At 45.2% G+C, this 20,575-nt stretch overlaps 1 protein-coding gene across 18 annotated transcripts in view; it reads left to right on the top strand.

The window, feature by feature from the left end:
• The window catches only part of MTMR3 (myotubularin related protein 3), a 121,004-nt gene that overhangs the window by 95,798 nt on the left and 4,631 nt on the right, over nt 1-20,575 (top strand). For 4 of the 18 annotated variants that reach the window (XR_012648059.1, XR_012648060.1, XR_012648058.1 and 1 more), the window contains exons 18-23: nt 344-489; nt 1,456-2,857; nt 6,873-6,983; nt 7,519-7,607; nt 15,179-15,205; nt 18,031-18,416. Coding sequence is in view for 13 of the 18 variants with exons in the window: in XM_075013121.1 (XP_074869222.1) it covers nt 344-489; nt 1,456-2,857; nt 6,873-6,983; nt 7,519-7,607; nt 15,179-15,205; nt 18,031-18,202 (1,947 nt within the window). In the remaining 5 variants the exon portion in view is untranslated. Of the gene's footprint in view, nt 1-343; nt 490-1,455; nt 2,858-6,872; nt 6,984-7,518; nt 7,608-15,178; nt 15,206-16,262; nt 16,416-18,030; nt 20,542-20,575 lie in introns of those variants that run through there. The other 14 variants (XM_075013121.1, XM_075013119.1, XM_075013126.1 and 11 more) reach the window with 10 other exon arrangements.

The raw sequence follows: 20,575 nt of genomic DNA, 5'->3' as shown, positions 1-20,575 counted from the left end.
TACTGTCACCTTTATGTACATTGGAATGAAAATATTAGACATTCAGCTACTGTGGTGTGCTTTAAGAACCTGTAGAGGACTGTTAAAGTGTCACCATGCTTTTGGAAATAAATATTTTTCTGAGTTATTTAAAGCCTTCCTGTTCCACAATCCCTACAGCAGAAGGAAAGAGTAACAACTTGGTAGCTATAAGTAAATTACTAAAAATGGCAGTGTTGCACTTAGACCCTGATTTATCTAGGGATGCAGTAAAACCTCCAGACTGCAAGCCTGAGCTGTAAAATTGAGGGAGGAGACAGCTAAATGTTCCTAAACAGGAACTTCCCACATTTTCTCTTTGTAGGTGCTGTATCCAGTGTGTCATGTGCGTAATTTAATGCTCTGGAGTGCTGTTTATCTGCCATGTTCCTCCCCCTCCACCCCTGCTGATGACACCTGTGCCCCTTACCTAGTTCCAGGCTCCAGCTCAGAAGATCAGTCTCTGGGGAGGTGAGCCTAAAGCCCAGAAATCCCACCCTGTGAAGTAAGATCAATAGGGGATGGAAAGAGAGGAGCACTTGGTGTGGGAGGGAGGCGTTTTTTCTCTGTTTTAGTGGTGGAACCACTTAAATGATTAACAGACCCCCCTGTGTGGGCATTTCGGTTCTGAAAGCATTCAGCTTCTTGGATTGTTGTATAACAAACACATTAGAGCCATAAACAGGTGTGTAGTAAATTAACAGATAAAACACAGTTCAGTATACATAGTGCCCCAGTGACAAAATCGGTTCTGCTTTGGTGTGCTGCCTCGGCAATAGAGACCAGCATATCGTGGGACTGAGCACCTTTGGAGATGGCTTTCATACGATGAGCACACTGCTTTCGTCCTGCATTACGTTCTTGTAACTACTGCTCCTCTTTTCTTTTGAGAAGCTTTTTCCAGTAAGATGATTCTGGGGGAATGCTTGCTGAGAAATGGAGCTTGGGTCTCGAGGGGTGATTCTGAGAACATTTGAAGTACAGATGTAAAATCCTATTTAGTTAAACATAAGTTTAACCAATTAAACTTAATGCAGACAGGGGCTACTCCTGCTAAGCTGGAATTCCCCCTCAAGTGGGGCTGCTATGGACCCCAGCTGGAGCAACCATGCCTACAGTGAGCAGGAGGCTGCTCTAGCCTCCCCCACCCCGTTTAACCATAACCATTTAGTGTGAGGCTAACTGATTACATGTTAACATCCCTCATCTGTATTTTATCTGAAGAATTTGTGTTGATGGAAAGAGAATGCTGGAGGGTAAGGTGCTGGAGTAACTTTGAGCCACAAATTATCAGACTGTATGGTTAAGATAGCATTGTAGTGCATTACAGAACTCCACAGCAGTGAGTGGCAGGTTGTGATTTCAAAATGGAGAGGCTCATTAAATCCTTGGTAATAAACATTTGCATTTAAATTTGAATGTTCTGTATTTCCATAGGCTTCCAAAAACAAGGTCGTTTGACAATCTGACAACAGCCTGTGACAGCAACATGCCTACAGCTAACCGGCGCAGTAGTGATCCCAGCCTAAATGAAAAGTGGCAAGAGCACCGTAGATCCCTGGAGCTGAGCAGCCTTGGTAACCCCGGAGATGATCGATTTGATGGGGATAGTCTGAACAAACAAGGCAGGGCTCTTGCTGGAGCAGAGCTTTCTGTTGCAGCTGGCGTGGCAGAGGGACAGATGGAGAACATTTTGCAGGAGGCCACCAAAGAGGATGTTGGTCAGGAGGAGCTCCTGAGGGGCACCCGAGAGACAGCAGGCAAGGATGATGATGAGGAGATTATCCTGGGTAAGGAGAACAGAACTGAAAATCTTGATGGGAATGTCGATAGCCGCTGTGAAAAGACAGAGACTTTAATAAACAATCCGGTGTCCAATCCACATCCAATTTCACCAGATGTCTCTGAGCTTCAAGGACAAGAGGGGGAGCCTGTGGATATCAGTAACGGTATCCAGAAGTTACTTCAGGTGAAAGGACTACAAACTATCCCCTTGGAGCATATTATAAATAGTGACTTTCAGAAGAATGTAGATGAAGATGTTAGGAGACATCATATAGAAGCAGAGAGCCCTTATAGTACCCGAGAACCCAGCCCCACATTGCCCGTCACAATCCTACATGAGGCAAAAACTACCCCCATGGAAGGTTCTACTGAAACCTTAACAGAGAATGGAGCAAAGCAAGAGCTGATTCAAAAGGGCCCTTGCCATGAATCTCATCTGCTGGACAACAGTGCTGAGGAACTTTTTCAAACAATGGAAAACAGACCTGTTGGGGAAAACATGGTAGAGCTGCATAGAGAAGTAAACAGGACTTCTAACAGCAGCAACACACACAGCTCAGTGCCTTCCCCTAGTGCCTTTCCTTTAGCTGAACGTAAAGATGAGATTGTGTGTAATGGAGAGCTGGAAACGGAGAACAAGACGACGGAGAAAACGACAGGGTTTAGTATTACCCAGAAATACCCTGCAGCAAATGGACACTGTGTGAATGGAGACGATGATAGGATCAAAGCCTCTCTGAGCCGGCAGATTTCTACAGCTAGTTGTAGTTCAGCCCAATTTCACTTGAGGAACTTGCACCAGAAGTTGGTGCATGGCCATTCTGGGAAGCAACAGGCAGTTAGCAGCCCAGATCAGCCCACCAGGAACCACTTGGATGATGATGGGATGCCAGTCTACACCGATGTTATCCAACAGCGCCTGCGTCAGATTGAAACTGGGCATCTGCAGGAGGTGGAGATACTGAAGAAGCAACTGCAGGAGTTGAGGAGCCGGTTGGAGAGCCAGTACCTGAAAAGCTCACTACGTTTCAGTGGCGATTATGGGGACGAAGTGGTAAGTGTAATGGTAATTCAGCCACTGCTGACAGTAGTGGATTGGTTAGTGTTTCTCCCTCCCACGATACCAAGTCAGCTTTCTGGTAAGAAATGTTGTTTAGTCAGCCAGTGAATTTTGATTATGATTTTTGTTTTGCTTTTGAAGAAGACTCCCAGTCATCCTGAAAAGGGCATGATGTTACCACTTTCAGGTGCAATGTCTTTATCATGAACATGCAGGTCACAAACATCGATTTTTTTTTTTCACATAACAGCACTCAAAATAATGTAAAACTTTATATCCATCAAGTCCATTCAGTCCTACTGCTTGTTCAGCCAGTCACCAAGACCAACAGGTTTGTTTACATTTCGTGCTGCACACTAGTAATGAACGGTGTCAGCTGAAAGTGAGAACAAGTGTTCACATGATACTGTTGCAACTGATATTGCAAGGTATTTATGTGCCAGGCATGCTAAACATTTGTATGCCCTTTCATGCTCTGGCTTATATATTTTTATCTTCTTTTACAGTGCAAATATTTGTAATAAAACTAATATGAAGTAAGCACTGTAAACTTTGTATTCTGTGTTATAATTGAAATACCAGTATATTTAAAAATGTAAAAAAACAGCCACAAATATTTTATTGGTATTCTGTTGTTTCATAGTGCGATTAAAACTGTGATTAATCATGACTATTATATTAATCTCATAATTATTTTTAATTGACAGCCCTAATTTACACACACCTTGGGTGTGCTGTGGAATGAGGATATTCACAATGTCTTTAGACACTTTTTGCTGTGCTCTAAAGATGGTTAGAACTTTTTAAACATTTACATGATAGATTTACCCCACTTTGCTCAGCTCCTTTACTCAAATAAGTTTTTCTTTTCTTCATTTAAATCATGGTTCTGGGGGTGGGGCTGGTGTCAAGAGGTTTGGGAAAGAGGATAACTCCAGCCCTCTCTCACTGCAGCAGCTTGGGGCCAGGTGAGAAGCCTCTGTCCCTGGCTGCTGCAGCTTCAGTGGGCACAGCCAGGGGAGGGGTGTGTGCCCCTGATCAGGGGACAGCTGGACGCATAGATAAACTGACAGACTCTCTGATATAGTAGGTAGCTGTCCCTTTCTCCACTCCTGCTTGGCTCAGTGGAATTATAGATGTCCCAGTTCTCGCCTCTGGCCACTTGCTGCGCCAACACCCCTCCTCCCTGGTCATTCTGCAATATAACTGTCTCTCCTGCCAGACTCCTACCTTATCATTTTATGAGAAACACTTGAATTCCAGGCACAAACCATTGTCCTGGCACAACAAAACCCTGACCTTCTTTTAAGTTATGATAAGAGAAAGCTGCCTACCAAGTATGGTGGTTCTACCTCTTACCATTCTCAAACTCATGAACAGGCTCACGGACAGACAAACTCATTGTTTCTAAAATATATAGTAGCTAATTAATTGGGGCTGATCTATAGAAGTGGCTCACAGGGAGGAAGGTGCAAAGGTGGTTATGGAAGCAGGGAACCACTGAGACACAGGGATGTGTGGACTCCCATTCCCTTGAAGATATGACCTGCACTAGGCTTAGCAGGGATGACTTAAAATTTCTTTGCTGCCTCTGTGCCACCCAAGGATTTCCTTTACAAAAGGAGAGTGCGAATAAAAGCAGCTTATATGGCTTTGCCACATTATAGCTTCTTAAAGCAGCTATAGTAGGACCTAAATCTAGAGAATAGTTTGATTGTGGTATGTTTGCTACAGCTAGACTACATCATGTGTGTAGCTGTTGCAGAATTATGGAAGATTACAAATTATTTCATATCCAAAAGTTTGTAATTGTAAATATGTCATCTGAAGGTAGAGTAAACGTATTGTGCGCATGTGGGTGTGGTTAATTTTTAAATTCTCTTCAGCCCTGTTTTGCCTGCTCCCCCTCTTTGAATTAAACTGCAGTACAAGACTTCGGACACGTGTCTCAGACTCCTACTTGATGGTACCATAAAAAAACACACGACAGGAGCCACTGGAACTTTGAAGACCGGTTACCAGCAAGCGGCTGGACAGATTTTTGTCGCTTCTTTGTTCAGAGGTCCATCAGTTACTTAGAGAAGGAAGGTGGAAGGGTGTAGATGGGAGGGGAGGCAGAAGAGAATTCTCAGGTTGCAAACTTGGGGCATTGACCCTGTTTTCCTCTGTGTTTTGAACAGCACATAGTATGTTGGAATACTGATGCTACATGAGATCTCTAGGATGATCACAGTAGACGTGTGGAGTGCCTATTTCATATAGCTGTGGAATTGTAAAATACGTATATATATTTACAATATTATGTCTTCTACTCCTGGGGGAGTGGGGGAATTCTGGCAAAAAATAATTCTGCATATTTTATTTGTCAAAATAATGCTGTATAATTGCTCCTGTTTTAATCGTGTTAGCAGCTGTGGGGAACCATCCATCTTCTTCCCCTCCACCTTGCAGTGTTTTCTGTTTGCAAGCTGGAATCTACTGCGTACAATGTCCCCTCATGTCAGCCATCAGCTTTGCAGCCTATTTCAGAGAGGGAAAAAGGAAATACTGTGCAGAACATCAATTCTGCACAAATTCTTCATTTTGTGGTAGTGTAGTGTTCTCGCAGGAGTGACATTCATTGAAAAAGTGTTACAGGGGTGTAGCTGGAATGGTGGCTGGCGAGTCCCAAACACATTCATTCAGAGATACTTGCATCGACTTCTTGGGCTACTGAGGTTGCAGCTAATGAGAATAATTGCTAATGCTGATTTTGTGATTGCAAGTGCTGCTGAGCATAATTTAAAATGGTCTTCTCTCATTGACTGGAGCTTGGGTTCCTAACTGAAGTGTTGTCCATTGTCTAAAACAAAGTATTCTTGCTGAGACAAGGGTCTTTGCAATTTGTAATCTATGGGCATGTTGAAATGACTAGGAGTTAGGCACTTAGTACAATTTTCAAAAGCATTTAGTTGCTAATCTACATCTTTAGGCACCTAATACTTTTACAAACCTGGGTCCTGTTCTCTACCTTTAATTTCTGCCCTGTCACGATAGGTATATTCTCTTAGCTAGCCTCATAGGTGCCAGTGCTCTAGCTCTGAAAAGTGGAGAAAAAGCATTCTTGAATCGCTTGTCTGGAAGAGCTGGCATTTGTGTCCTTTGATCAAAATCAGTTGAAATTAAAGTTCTACAGGTTGAACTGCTGTTGTCTGGCATTCTCAGGACCTGATCAGTGCCAAACAAGATTATTTGGGAGGTCATCATTGTCTAGCAGCATTAGCAACACTTCCATGGCTTACTGGGCTCTTAGAAGACATTTAGGGGTAAATTACAGGTAAATAACAGCACAGAACACTGAGAGCCAGGACTGGTGGCTGCACACAAACTTTATGGGACTGTGAAGCTGGGTTTGAGGTCATCCAGCTAACTAAAGTCACGCTGGATGACAGATGTTGCTGGACGAGAAAGTGACAGACTGCAGGGTATCAACCTGTACTTGGCAAGGAAGCATCAGTCCTACATGTAGAAGTAGGCCTTATTCCTTACCCCTGCATATTTGGTTTGCATCTTCCCAAAGGGACTGTCAGGAGCAGCAAGGTTTACTGACAGATATTGTTTTTCTGAGAAGCTTTGTTGTCAGGGTGCAGCTGTGAGATTTGTGAGTACCCCACCATGTGCTTGTCCCCAGATCCTTGCGCTTATGCAGTAGCAGGTAGATTTTTAACCCCATGTCCTGACATAATGGTTAACAGTTGAATTTGGTCCTTTAGCAATACACCATTACACAGGCAAATTGCCACCCTTGTTGCACATTCAGTCCCACCCCAAAGAGAACCCATGTCTGTACTGGCACAACCTAAATTACAGGTATGTAAGTGTATCTGGCGTGAGTCCTTCAAAGCCAAGCATCACCTAGCTGTTCTTAGCAGGAGATGCACAGATTCCCCCTTCCCAACTCTCTACTTCTGGTTTGTGTGGAAGTGGGAACATGTGCAGGTTCTGTTCAGCTGTGTTTGTTTGCCAACAGACTTCAATACCTGACTCGGAAAGCAATCTGGATCAGAACTGTTTGTCTCGCTGCAGCACAGAGATTTTCTCTGAAGCCAGCTGGGAGCAGGTGGATAAACAGGACACTGAGGTACAGACTAAATCCCTGTCTGTGATATTCCTCCTCCTCCTCCTCCTCCTCCTCCTGCTAGGACATGTTCTCCATAACATGGTTGTACAACAGCTCCACAGTCACACACCAATTCTTTTACATTATCCCACTCGCCCTCACTTATATCTAACACTTGGATATCTGTACCTGGGCCAGTGAGCCCTGTGCTGTCAGATAGTTATGAACAAGTTTTGAGAAACCAGGGAAAGACAGTTGCAGAGGAAACCCTGGACTAACACACTCCCCATAAACGTGTGTGGTTGAGTACCTTTGAAATACAGAAAGAAACCAGTGAGCTATATATTAGGATTTCTTCTCTAAGTGGCTGGAGAGAATTTGGTGGACCATCTTCTGAGGAGAAGATCTCTGTCTTCTGCTAGCACTGAATCTGTTCAGTTGAACTAGCAGAGGACACATCCACCTCTGCTCTTCCTGGGCTTTCTAAGCTCAGACCAGACTGATTTTTAAGGGCTGTCTCCTTGACAAATTTATCTTTGTGCTCTGTGTTTCACAGATGACACGATGGCTTCCAGACCACCTAGCTGCACACTGCTATGGCTGTGACAGTACATTCTGGCTTGCCAGCAGGAAGCACCACTGCAGGTAACCTGTCCATAGAGAGCAGAAGGTGAAAGGGGCGGCGGCAGCAGCAAGGCTGTCCTGAGCTGAGTGGACAATTCTGGTTTTCTTTAACTGGGCAAGACTAGGAGGATGCCTGGATAAGCGAAACCCTAGAATAGGAAGACCAAACCTACTGCTGAAATGAGTCAAGGAGTCCAGCCTTGTGTGGGGAAACAAGGCCGTCTCGCTCTTGGGTTCCAGTTCATTTACAACATCTGTTCCATACTTGTTCCCCTTTAATTGTGTTTCAGGCACATCTGCAGGCATGTTTTTAAAGTAAATGTAAGTGTTATAAAATTTTGCTCTAAACCTTTTTCTGTTTCAGTACAACCAGAATAGGAATCAAATCTTTTTCAATCACTGACGCAGAATCTGCTACTTCCTTTTCCTTCACCCTGACTCCCTTTCCATGCCCCACCCCCCATTTCTTGTGTAAAGGATTTTGAAATGGACCTGTGCCTGAAGTATGGACTTATTCAAATAGCCTTAGCTAACTCTATTGCTGATAGGGGACCACGCTGGATAGTATAAGCACCAACAGTGTAATTCAGGGCAGGTGGCACTATTCCCCTAGGCTAAATACAGAATGCCTGAAGGGTTGATGCCTTCCTGGCACCTGAAACAGGGGACTGTCCTGGCCAAAGCAGGACAGATGATCACCCTGCATTAGCCTAGTTTGAGACAGAGAGTCCTATGTTGTTGTTTGAGTGCTGGTCCCTGCTGTATTCCACTGAGGGTTATGTGCATTCACCCAAAACATGAACTTTTCAAAGGAAACCCAGTGCTTTCACCCCAGGTGATAAAAGGTGGGATGGACTGACTGACTGCCTGGCCTCTTCCTTCTTATCACTCCATTGTTCACGTCAGAGCTTCTGCTGTCCTCTCCTCCTGGATGATATGTTTTCTAAACTTTTTAGACAAACTGTTTTTAGTCTTGTTCAAAGTTAGGATATTTTTAGTTTTTTGCAGTAATTTTGTAGTTCCAAGAAATTAGATAGAATTGTGACGAGGCCCCACATTAGTTGGTTCCCTGCCAAACAGTCCCTAACCTTACACCCTTTCAGCATCTGGGTCTGGATAACAGCTTATGCTGAAGATGTTGGGATTCAAAGTCTGAACTTTCTGCCCTCGTTCATTTTCCATCAGCGACACGCACCATTGTTGTTTGTATTATTAGGGAGAAGCTCGCTTTGGTCTGGGTTCATGTTCAGCATCTGCCTCTCCTTCCCCATCTCTACACAAGAAGGCCAAACTTTCCATCTCAAAAAGCACCTCATGGAGGTCGCTGTGGGCCATAATCGGATCCTGGCCGGGGAACACCCACCAACCCCCATACACATGAATGGGGACCCCCTCACTGCATGTTGACCTAAACAGTTCACCATCAGTAATGGTGCTGTGGACCTTGCACTGGAGCCTAGCCATGAGTCATGGACTCATACACAGAAGCATAGCAAAACAAAAAGCAGTCAAGTAGCACTTTAAAGACTAGCAAAATAGTTTATTAGGTGAGCTTTCATGGGACAGACCCACTTCTTCAGACCATAGCCAGACCAGAACAGACTCAATATTTAAGGCACAGAGAACCAAAAACAATAAGCAAGGAGGACAAATCAGAAAAAGATAATCAAGGTGAGCAAATCAGAGAGTGGAGGGGTCGGGGGGGAAGGTCAAGAATTAGATTGAGCCAAGTATGCAGACGAACCCCTATAGTGACTCAGAAAGTTCCCGTCACGATTTAAACCATGTGTTAATGTGCTGAATTTGAATATAAAAGCCAGCTCGGCTGCTTCTCTTTCCAGAACGATGTGATAATTCTTCTTCAGTAACACACATACCTTTAGGTCATTGACAGAATGCCCCATTCCATTAAAACGTTGACTAACTGGTTTGTGGATCTGGAGTGTTTTGATGTCTGTTTTGTGCCCATTGACCCTTTGTCTAAGGGAGTTAGAAGTCTGTCCAATATACAAAGCATCTGGGCATTGTTGGCACATGATGGCATATGTGATGTTAGTAGTGGAGCATGAGAAAGTGCCCATGATTCTGTGAGTAACCTGGTTAGGTCCAGTGATGGTATTTCCAGAGAAGATATGTGGACAAAGCTGGCAGCGGGCTTTGTTGCAGGGAAAGGTTCCAGGACTGGTGTTCCTGGGGTATAGACTGTGGCTGTTAGTGAGGATCCTCGTGAGGTTGGGAGGTTGTCTGTAGGAGAGAACAGGCATGTCACCCAGGGCCTTCTGGAGTGTAGCATCCTGATTAAGAATAGGTTTTAGGTCTTTAATAATTCGTTGCAGTGGTCTGAGTTGGGGGCTGTGGGTGATGACCAGTGGTGTTCTGTTCTTGGCTTTTTTTGGGTCGATCTTGGAGTAGCTGGTCTTTGGGTATTCGTCTGGCCCTGTTGATTTGTTTTTTTACTTCTCCTGGTGGGTAATTCAGGTTTATGAATATTTGGTAAAGTTTTTGTAGTTTTTGGTCTCTGTCAGTTGGATCAGAGCAAATGCAATTGTACCTAAGATCTTGACTGTAAACAATGGATCTAGTCACGTGTGCAGGATGGAAACTAGAAGGGAGTAGATAAGTATAGCGATCAGTAGGTTTTCGGTACAGTGTGGTACTGATCAGGCCATCCTTGATTAGTACTGTAGTGTCCAGGAAATGTATCTCTTGCATGTTGTAATCGAGGCATAAGTTGATGGTGGGGTGTAGATTGTTAAAGTCTCTGTGGAATTCTTCTAGAACCTCTGTACCATGGGTCCAAATCATAAAGATGTCATCAATGTATCTTAAGTAGAGGAGTGGTAATAGGGGACGAGAGCTGAGGAATCGTTGTTCCAGGTCAGCCATAAATATATTAGCATATTGTGGGGCCATGCGGGTGTCCATAGCAGTTCCACTAATCTGGAGATATAAATTGTCCCCGAAATGGAAATGATTGTGTGTGAGAACAAAGTTACAGAGGTCAGACACCAGATTGGCTGTGGTGGCATCAGGGATGGTATTCCTGATTGCTTGTAATCCGTCTTTATGTGGAATATTAGTGTACAGAGCCTCTACATCCATTGTGGCAAGGATGGCGTTACCAGGAACTTTTCCGATGTTTTGTAATTTCCTCAGGAAGTCGGTGGTATCTCGGATATAGCTGGGAGCGTTGGTGGCATAGGGTTTGAGGAGGGAGTCCAAGTAACTGGATAGTCCGGTGGTAAGGGTGCCAATACCTGAAATGATAGGGCGTCCGGGGTTTCCAGGTTTGTGGATTTTGGGAAGTAAATAGAATAATCCAGGCTGCGGCTCAGATGGTGTGTCTGAGTGAATGAGGTCCCGAGTAGCAGCAGGGAGTTCCTTCAGTAGTTGTTGTAATTTCGTTTGGAATTCCAAAGTGGGATCAGAAGCATAGCGGTAAGTCATCCTCCAAATCAAAGAAGAATGTTGCATCATCCATGAGTTCCGTCCACGGAGAAGCCACACGTTCCGAGATTCTCGAGAGCGACAGGAAGCCAGACTATTCTCTGGATCTGCTGGTCCAAGTTCCAAACCACATATATGTCCTGCATCAGCTTTGCCAGCATCCCATGAATCATCGGTTCTGAGACAGATCTCATTACCAGTCCTGGTTCTGTCTATAGATCAGGTGCCATGGACTCCTGGAAGTGCTCCTAGGCCTCCTGAATTGCTCTCCTGGAAACAGTGAGATCTCTGAATGTTGTTACGCCCTCACCTGCTCAGACAGTCCCATGTTGGATCTACCACTATTAGTCATACCCCTTTCATTCATTTCATTCCAACAGCTCTGTTGGCACCACCGTTTGTGCAGGACTGCAGTTCCAGTGAGTTTGAGGATCAGGCTATTCAATATAGTATGCCTCTTTCATTCCGAAGACATAGCTTCCTCGGGGTTCCAGCAGCACCATGGTGGTTCTCTGCCTTATGCAACTATAGAGCCACTGATATTCAGCTCTTTAGACACTCAGTCAACAGCAGCAGGATCACCTAGGTTGGACATACTGCAGTTCGTGGCCTCAGTATTCTCCTTTGGAACTGTCTCATTCAGCATGGGAGGAGTCTCCCCTTCTCTGAGTGCTTGTCCATGTCAGTTCCATTCAGGTGTGTGTACACAATTGTTGGAAGCTTTCTACTCTAGTAGCTGCCCATTGGGTCAGTTGTGGAGCCCTCTGGAATGGCGCTGGTGTGGCACTCTGGATGTGACCTGCCAACTCAACTGCCACTCATGTCCTTCTTACCATTAGTTCTGGTTGTTGAAGCAGTGGTTCCTCTTGCTTTGCAAGTGATCCACATGTCCTTAGCACCTTGTCGGTTTAGTTGTACTTAGTTTTTGCAGTTAGTGGCTTGTTATAGTTCCAGTTTACCTAGTTCAATGCAGGCATGAGGGGTTTCCTCTGAGACTTAGGGCACTCCCAAGTCCCAGGAGTTCAAGTTTCTATGCTAGAGCTATGCCCACTGGTGACCCCTGCAGCACGTCTCTTCAGTGGCTGGGGGAGTCTCACCAGCCAGACAAGTGCAGGTTTCACAATCCTTTAATCTAAGGACCAGGAAGGAGCAAGACTGTAGGGTAAAAATTTCCAATGCATATTATGGTTTCATCTGAAACATCACTTCATGGAGTTAGCTCTTCAGCCCAAGCAAGACCCAATGCCAAGTGCATCAGTCTGCAGCAGCCCTCCATCAGAGGAGATCCGGTGTGGCGGGGCCAGCACTGACACTCTGGCACTATAAATCTGCAGCGTGGCACCCCCTTGGATATGCACACCAAGGTCCCTCTGCACATTTGGCAGTGGGATATTCTGTGCCTTTCTGTTCTCACCCAGGCTCCTGTTCACCCACTCCCCACCCATCTCTCTTCAGGGACTTCTCTCATGAGCAGTTTCTGCAGGAGGTGCAAGTGTCCCTGGACTTGCGGGGAGATGGAGGAGGTTCCTCAGGACGTCAGAGGCAAGGATTTCTACTGCTGTTGCTTCCTTAACCCCAGAGCAAAGGGAGGACTTTGGCCCATTCTGGAGCTCAGAGAGCTCAGGCAGGTTTGTCTCCAACCACAAGTTCTGTATGGTCTTCCTGAGCGCCATAATTTCCTTCCTGGATCCGAGAGGCTGGTACGCTGCCCTTGATCTCAAGGACATCTGTTTCCACATAGCCATGTGGCTGCTGTGCCGAAAGTATCTGTCTTTTATGGTAAAAGACACCCATTACCAGTTCATGGCCCTCCTGTTTGGACCATCCACGGCATCCAGAGTTTTTTCCCCAATTGCATGGCAGTGGCGGCAGGTTTCCTTCACTGCCACGGGGTGCGAGTCTTCCCGTACGTGAACAGTTGTCTCCTCCAAGGTTAGTTGCACCAACAGGTGGAGGCACAGCTGCAGCTGACTCAAGAAACACACGTGACTGGGTCTCGTGTTCAAATGTCCTTCCTACACCTTCCTGCCAGAGCAGCCCTTCCTAGCCCTCTCTCAGCTCATACAGTATCCCATCCGCTTTCCCATGGCAGTGGCCAGATCGCGTCTCAAGGTGCTAAGTCGCATTATGTCTTGCACTTACGTTGTCCTGTTTGCCAGGCTTCAGCTCCTCCAGTTGTGACTGGCATCGGTGTATCTTCGGCCCAGAGACGACATGGATATGGTGGTGACAATCCCTCAAAGTACTCCAGGCACTTCGGGAGTGTGACCCCTTCCACCCTCCACAACCCATGCTAGCCCTCGTCACTGATGTTCCTGCTTTGGGCTGGGGGGTGTACCTCGGCAACGTCACCATTCAGGTGTTGTGGTCAGCAGAGGAGTTGTCTCCCCACATGTATGTTTGAGAACTAAGGATGGTCTGCCTCCGAAGCTGTGGGCATCACAATGTTCTCAGACTGTGTCCTCTGTCTGAAGATCTCAGTGCTCACACTCACGTCTGTCAGGGTGCACGTAGCAGCCATTAGTGTCTTCCACCCAACAATGGAGGGGCATTCCCTATTGACCTGTCCCTTAACAGCCTGATCCTGGAGGGTCCTTAGCTGAATGAGCAGGTATTTGTGCGTATCACCCCTGAGAGATACTTCAGCATAGTCTTTTATCTCATTAATGAGCTCTCCCTTTGAACCTCTTGCTTCCTGCCCCCTTCCTCTCCTCTCTTCCCTCCTTGCCACTACCCCAGTGAGGAGGGTTGGCAAACTGTGGGCCACAATGGGAAAACCTTTCATTGCTTTCTGTAAAGAGCAGGTTTCAGAGAGACTTCCTCCCCAATTTCTGCCTGAAGTGGTTTTCCAATTCATCCTCAGCAAACCCTGCATTTACCTATCTTCTTCAAACCATACACCTCTCATGAATAACGGTGACTCCATTCCCTCGATGTACCATGGCCTTTTACCTACAAAAGATGAAGTGATTTCAAAAGGCACCCAGGCTGTTTGTTACATAGTGGAGCAAGCTAAGGGATGGGCCATCTCCACTCAGAGAGTCCCATAGTAGGCTTCAGGATGTATTAATACACTGCTACCAAAGGTTGAAATGATCCTCATTTGGGCCATATCACTCCATACTACGAGCACCCTAACTCTGGGTGCATGGCACATGTGCTTAACCTTCAGTGGAATACAGTCAGGGACCACACACCTCCAAGAGCCTCCAATTACAGGTAGGTAATTCTCTCTTTATGGGTCCATATTTTCATGCTTCAGGGAGTGAAGATGTGTGTCTGTATTACTTAATCCTGTTGCTAGATAAACTGACAAGTCAGTCAGGGAAGTTAGCACTTAAACAGGATGCGACCATCTGCTTTTGATGCTGTGTAGTGCCCTTTGAAGGAACAAGGAGTTAAAGCATCTACTGCACTGTGGGTCCATTTTTATATTTTGTTTCATTCTGTCCTTTTGAGAAGATAAACAAACCCAGTGAAGAGGAACAGAAGTTGAGCAGTTCTGATTTTCCCAAGATTTCTCATCTGTGTGTGTGTGTGTGTGTGTGTGTGTGTGTGACAGTTTCAGATGAGAAATCTAAATGCAAGGCATTACAATTGTATACATCTGTCTGTTCTCTAGTGGGTTTGCTCGTTTTACTTGTCCATTGCAAAGCATTTCCCATTTAGCACTGACACCTTGCTTCCTCTCTCTCCTTGGAATCGCTTTGCCATTTTGCCTACAACTTTCTGGACCTAGGCTCTAGAGGGCTCGTGTTCAGTGTGTACACCCTTACACACCTGAAGACCCTAGGAATTCCAAGCACTTCAAGGATTCAAGTCTCATTGCATATGCCATTGAGTTCCTGCATAGCAAGACATTCTCAGTATTTCCAGCCTGGTTGAGGTATTGGCTGAGGACGGACTAGTGAGAAATTTGTGACCTACGCAAAAAGCAGACCAAATGTTTTTATAGCTTAATGTTTCGGTAATCTTGCTGCACAGGGTGGACCTGCTCACCCTGGCCCTGTGCGGATGAAAATGAGGTTGAAAACCACATATTTTGTACCATTGAGCAAGCTAAGGAAACATCAGTGTCCGTTGTTCGCGCCATTTGCATCTTTTTTACTAGTTTCCTCTCAGAGCTCTTTCTTCCCTCCCTGCAGGGACATTGAACGTGTTGATCAAACCTGGTGAGCATTTGCAACAGCCTGTCTGTTGTCTATCTGCGTTTCCTTGATAACGTATCCAAACTAACTTCTTTCACACCTCCCCCACCCCATCTTTGTTCTTCACTTGTCCAGAAAACAGCAGACTTGAGTCCTGAGGGGTAGTATGTCCTGCCAGCTGTTTGGATTCAGGTGAATCTGACCAGACAGCTCTTTCCAAAGAAAGCCCTTTAGAACTCAGCTTTTTGTTTTGTAATCCACATGACAGTTCAAACTAACCCCCACTTCAGTGAGTCATTTGTTTGAGAAACAAGTCCCACCTTTAGACTGGGTATAAGGCAGACCTTTTCAACAGGAGAGTAATTAGCCATTGGAACAAGTTTTCAAAAGTTATGGTGGATTCTCCATCCCTGATATTAAGTCACGATTGGATGCTTAAACCAAGATTGGATCTGCTCTAGGCAGACATTCAAGGGATCGGATAGAAGATCATGGTGGTTCTCTCTGGCCTTGGAATCAGTGTATGCTTCGCTTCTAATGGCAGAGAGCAACATACAAGTTTAGTTATCAATTTGTTTTGAAGCCTTTTTCTTTGGGGCTTAGTGTTTTGTGAAGTGTGACTGATACACAAAAGTTCTGGTGTGGTTTTACCAGTTTAGTGGTAGTTACAAACCAAGTAAGTAGGAGGAAGGATCAGGATAGATGTTTGCTACTTGGTGAGAGAAGGTGGGATTGGTAGCAGGAGAGTTGGAAAGGAAGGGTGAGGTAATCTCTTAGAGGAGGAGGAAGGCATTTTCCATTGAGCCTCTGGTTTCTGCTAGAGAGGAGCGAAATGGATGGGTTTGAATGACCCTCTGAAGTGAAAAGGAAGTTCAGCAGAATACAAGGCACACAGGATAAGGGAGAGAACACTTCTAGAAGCAGAGGTGAAAGAGAAGACAGATGTGTGCAAGACAAGCTGCTGAGCTAAACAAATGTAAAGATATTATAAAAAAAGTTATGCCACTTTTCTTCAGAAAACTTTTTTGTTCTGATTGATCAATATTAGACCTTAACTCACTAGATCACATGTTCCTTTCAGAGACAGAGCTCTAGATATCTGGACTGCTTTCCTACAGGGCCACTCTGTTTCGCATTCCATTAAAGGATTTTCACTCCTGCGGTTTTTCCTAACAGCAGCGTCTAATGGTGTCCATACAAAGACTTCAAAAACTACAGGCCGAATCTAGCCAAAGTGAGTTTCCTAGTGCTAAAGTTAGAAGCTGCTGTGCAGAGCTGGGAAAATTAGCCCATTGAGGTGAGAGGTGGGATTTCCATTTGCTGTTTGTCACTCCACCAGTTACTAGCAGTGGGAAATCTTGTCTCCTGACACTGAAAGATTTCTCAAGGCTGCTAGACACCTGCTTATTTTTCTGCCCATCAGTCTCTTCGTAGCTGGAAATTAAGATCTCCCCCCATAAGCTGCTATGGGCATAAAATCCTAACGCCAAAGAGTTAATGGCAAAAACATGAGCCAAGCATAGATGCTGGGGATGCTTCTGTGCAGAAATTGAAAATTTCAGGTGCCAGAAGTACAGGGCTAACGCCTTAATAATGCCTGCCTAGTTTTTGAAGGCAGGGGTTGTTACATGTTGGGCTCACAACTTAGAATGGTTAGAGCCAGTAGGACTGGGGCGGGAGTGAATTCAGTAATTTTAAAGATTCTAAGTTTATCCATGACTCTGCTGAGGTACATGAGCCAGCCTGCTTCTGCCGACTGACACTGACAGGAACGTGCATGATTGCTTGTTCTGCTGCGTTGTTACTGTCACTATCTAAGCATGCCATGCTTGGCTGCTCATCCCATGGCTTTGCATGGTTCTGGTTGATTTCCACATTTGCTGTGTGCAGAAGTATGATGCTGCTATGGTCACACTGAGCTACAGTCATCGCAGCAGATACCTTTATTGCATCTTGGGCCAGGGGTAGATGACTTGTTAATGTTTTATCATATTTTATCTTACCCATTCTTAAATCGTCCAAAGCATATATGTGTACAAAACAGGAAAAAAGGCTTAGTTGTGGCTTTATACGCTCAGTTCCTACAAAGGAGTACTGTAGCCTAAGATTAAAGGGACACGTAATCTTTGACTGTTAGGTCACTTTCAGATATGGACAAGAATGGTAGCAAATGAAAACTTCACCCTCCAACCTATCTTTGGCCGACTTGCACTGAGTTGGGGGGTTCTCAGGCCAGCTCCTAGTGCTTCCCACAGTTGAACATGAGCCTAAAAAGTCATGTGCCTTAGGCTGTGTCTCCACTGGCATTTAGAGCAGTGTAACTTATACCACTCGGGGGTGTGAAAAAGCCACACCTCCTGAGCCAAATAATTTACACTGCTCAAAGTTCCAGTGAAGATGTGGTGTTGGTGGGTTCCATTAGGGAGCTGACAGCAGTGCAGGTCTGCCACTGTGAACTGTCTGGTGTAGTTCTAGCCTTTGACTCCTGAGTCCCGCTGAAAGTGGCTGCCTGAATCACTTACATGCTTTTGAAATTTTACCCCAAGTCTCACTAGAGGCCAGTGGTTGAATCACAAATGGGAGACTTGATTGCTTACCAGTTGTAGAGGTGGCCCTGTCAGTGGTGAAACACATGGTTGTGGCTGGCAGGGGAGGTTTGCCTTGTTTCTGCCTGTGCTCTGTTGTTCAGAGTTACGGCAGTCTCCAGGGCTACCACTCTGACGCTTCACAAGCACCCAGTTCACTTGCAAAGGCATACTGTCATAGCCAGACTTCTCTGACTAAATCAAATGGTTTCTAATGGTTTTTTTTCTTCCATTTCTCTCTCCTCTTTCTGTTCCTGATCCAAGGAATTGTGGGAACGTGTTTTGCTCCAGTTGCTGTAACCAGAAAGTGCCGGTACCCAGTCAACAGCTCTTTGAACCCAGCAGAGTCTGCAAAACTTGCTACAGCAGCTTGCACCCCAGTAGTTCCAGCCTTGACCTTGAACTGGATAAACCCATCGCTGCCTCTTTGAATTGAAGCTCCAGCCTATAAGGAGGGGTGAAAGGCTGACTTTCTCCTAAACAGACATGGTTGGTGGACAGAGGCTAGGACTGGAGAAGCCGTGCACTTTGGAGACTGGGCCATGGATCACTGCTTAGAGGGACAGGACTCTAGGATGTATCACTGGATTGTGGAATTCTTCCTTATCAGCTATTCACCCCTTTCCTTTTTATCCCACTGGGGTGCGCAGGTGTGTGCGCACGTTGGGGTTTTCATAAGACTAGGGACTTGGGAAGGGTGAGGTCCCCCTCATGCTTCCAGCAGCCCTCAACCTCCCCAGGGGACTGTGATGCAGACAGACTTCTCAGCATAATGGAGAGGAGGGAAATTGATCCACAGCCAGTGTGTGGTGTGTGAATACCTGTAGTGTCAATGCTAGTGCTTTCAGTCACTCCTGTTCCTTCCAAACACAGCACTGCTGTTTGGAAAATTTGCTGCTAGAAAAAAATGGGACACTCTTTCCCAGGAGAGCACTCCCCCTCTGCTCTTCGAGCGAGTTTGGCTCGCCTCAGTGCGTGAAAGGGGACGCAGTCACAGGTTTCCATGCTCCACGGCTCTGTATTTACATACGTAATCCGTGCTCTATTGCCATTGGCCAAGCAGACTGTGGCTTTGAGTGGAAACACCAGGTTACCTTTGGCTTAGGAAAGTGTGTGCTTGTCTGAGGGAAGTGGAATGGGGAAGGGTGTTGACTGGCTGCCTGCTCAGGATTGATTTGACACTGGTGCTTCTGTGTAAGTTTCTGAAATGCAACTCCATCTAGAGAGAGCAAGGTCTGGCAGTTAGGGACCTTTAAACTACTATACTTGTCCCTTTTTTAAGACAGTTTTTGCTGGAAAGCAGGGCTGATTCACTGATCAGACACTCACTGTGGTGCATTCAAACATAGACAATGTCATACTGATGGTCAAACTCACACTTTAATGAGAGAATTAAAACAACTATAGAATGACTGATATCTTGATGAGCAAAATTTCACTGGCCTGAGGCTGCCAGTCAGTGACAATAAGTATATTGATGCTTGTAGTGTTTGTGGAACATTTCCCATTTCATTCTGTGGTCTCTGTATAACTCCAGATATGAAAATCCTGGTGAAACATCTCATCAAGAACCAAACAAACCTTCAGTTTTCCCTGCTAATATGAAAGCAGCTTTTTAAACCACCTCATTAAATTGTGAGTTTTTTCCCTAAATAAAAACATTTGGTTTCAACACCCCCCCTTTTCCTTTTGCGACAGTACAGTTTGGAGAAGGAGGAAAAGTACATTATAATGTCCTTTTTCACCATATATTGCCTAAGCTAAGCTGTAACAGCTTTTACTTCCAATGCGCTCTAGTGGAACAAATTCCCTTGGAGCATGGAAAAGTTTTTTGAGTATAAAGGTGCAAGGAATTGTAATGGCTCTTGGGCTAGAGGGGTACTTGCCTTCAGTGGAACATCAAAACGGCACCTCCTAGAGTGAGCTCCACAGAGAGAGCGAGAGGCATCTCCGAGTAGCTGGTAGAACCTTAGGGAAAGGCACGTCAAGGCATTTTCTTTTGGGTGTCGCACTACTGGTGAAAGGTCAAACGCTGCTGTGGTGTAAGCTGAAGATTTATGAGATGAAAATGAACGTTCCAAGAGACTGACTGAGCATAGCAGCCCGTGTGCTTAAGAGGGCAGGATGTCTGGTGACAGTGTTCCTTGGGCTCCTCCCTGGCATCTGTTTTGAAAGCAGCAGGGGAAGAACAAAGAAAAAGCTAGGGTCTCCAGTGGGATTTCTATAAATGACGACCCATTCCTGGGAAAATGCAGTCAAAATCCCCTGGAGAACTGCGACAGTGGTTACAGGTCCAGGTCCAGCTGAGAAGGTTGGTTCAGAAACCAGGGTAATACACAACTCCTATCATCTCTGGCTTTTCCTTGGAGGCTTCTGGGCAGAGGCTTGACCCTTGTGAACAGGATGTAGTTCTCCACACTAACATTTTGTGGTTTTTGGTGCAGAGTCAGGAATGTCTGAGATTCTGCAGTTCCTAATGACAGGTGCCAAGAGGTTCTGATACGGGTTTTTTGGGTATGTGATATATAGTGTGAATAAATGCTTGCAACTCTTAGTCTTTTTTGATCAATGAAGCACTTTTTTATTAATATTATTTTTCTTTGTATGTAAAGGGGGAACCGATCTGTCTCCATAGCTGTATATATATAACTCTTCTCTCCTAAGGAGGAGGAAAGTGCTCCTATATTTTTCATTTTTGTCAAAGCAAGAAGTAAATACTTTAGAATTGTTAAATATATAAATAAAAGTGAATAAAGTTTAGAGTTTTGCCTGGGAGCGTTTGCTAATAAATTTCCTAATCTTTTTTTCC

This window comes from Carettochelys insculpta, chromosome 18, assembly GCF_033958435.1.
Source record: "Carettochelys insculpta isolate YL-2023 chromosome 18, ASM3395843v1, whole genome shotgun sequence".
NCBI lineage: Eukaryota > Metazoa > Chordata > Testudines > Carettochelyidae > Carettochelys > Carettochelys insculpta.
This window is presented reverse-complemented; position numbering and strand designations above follow the sequence as displayed.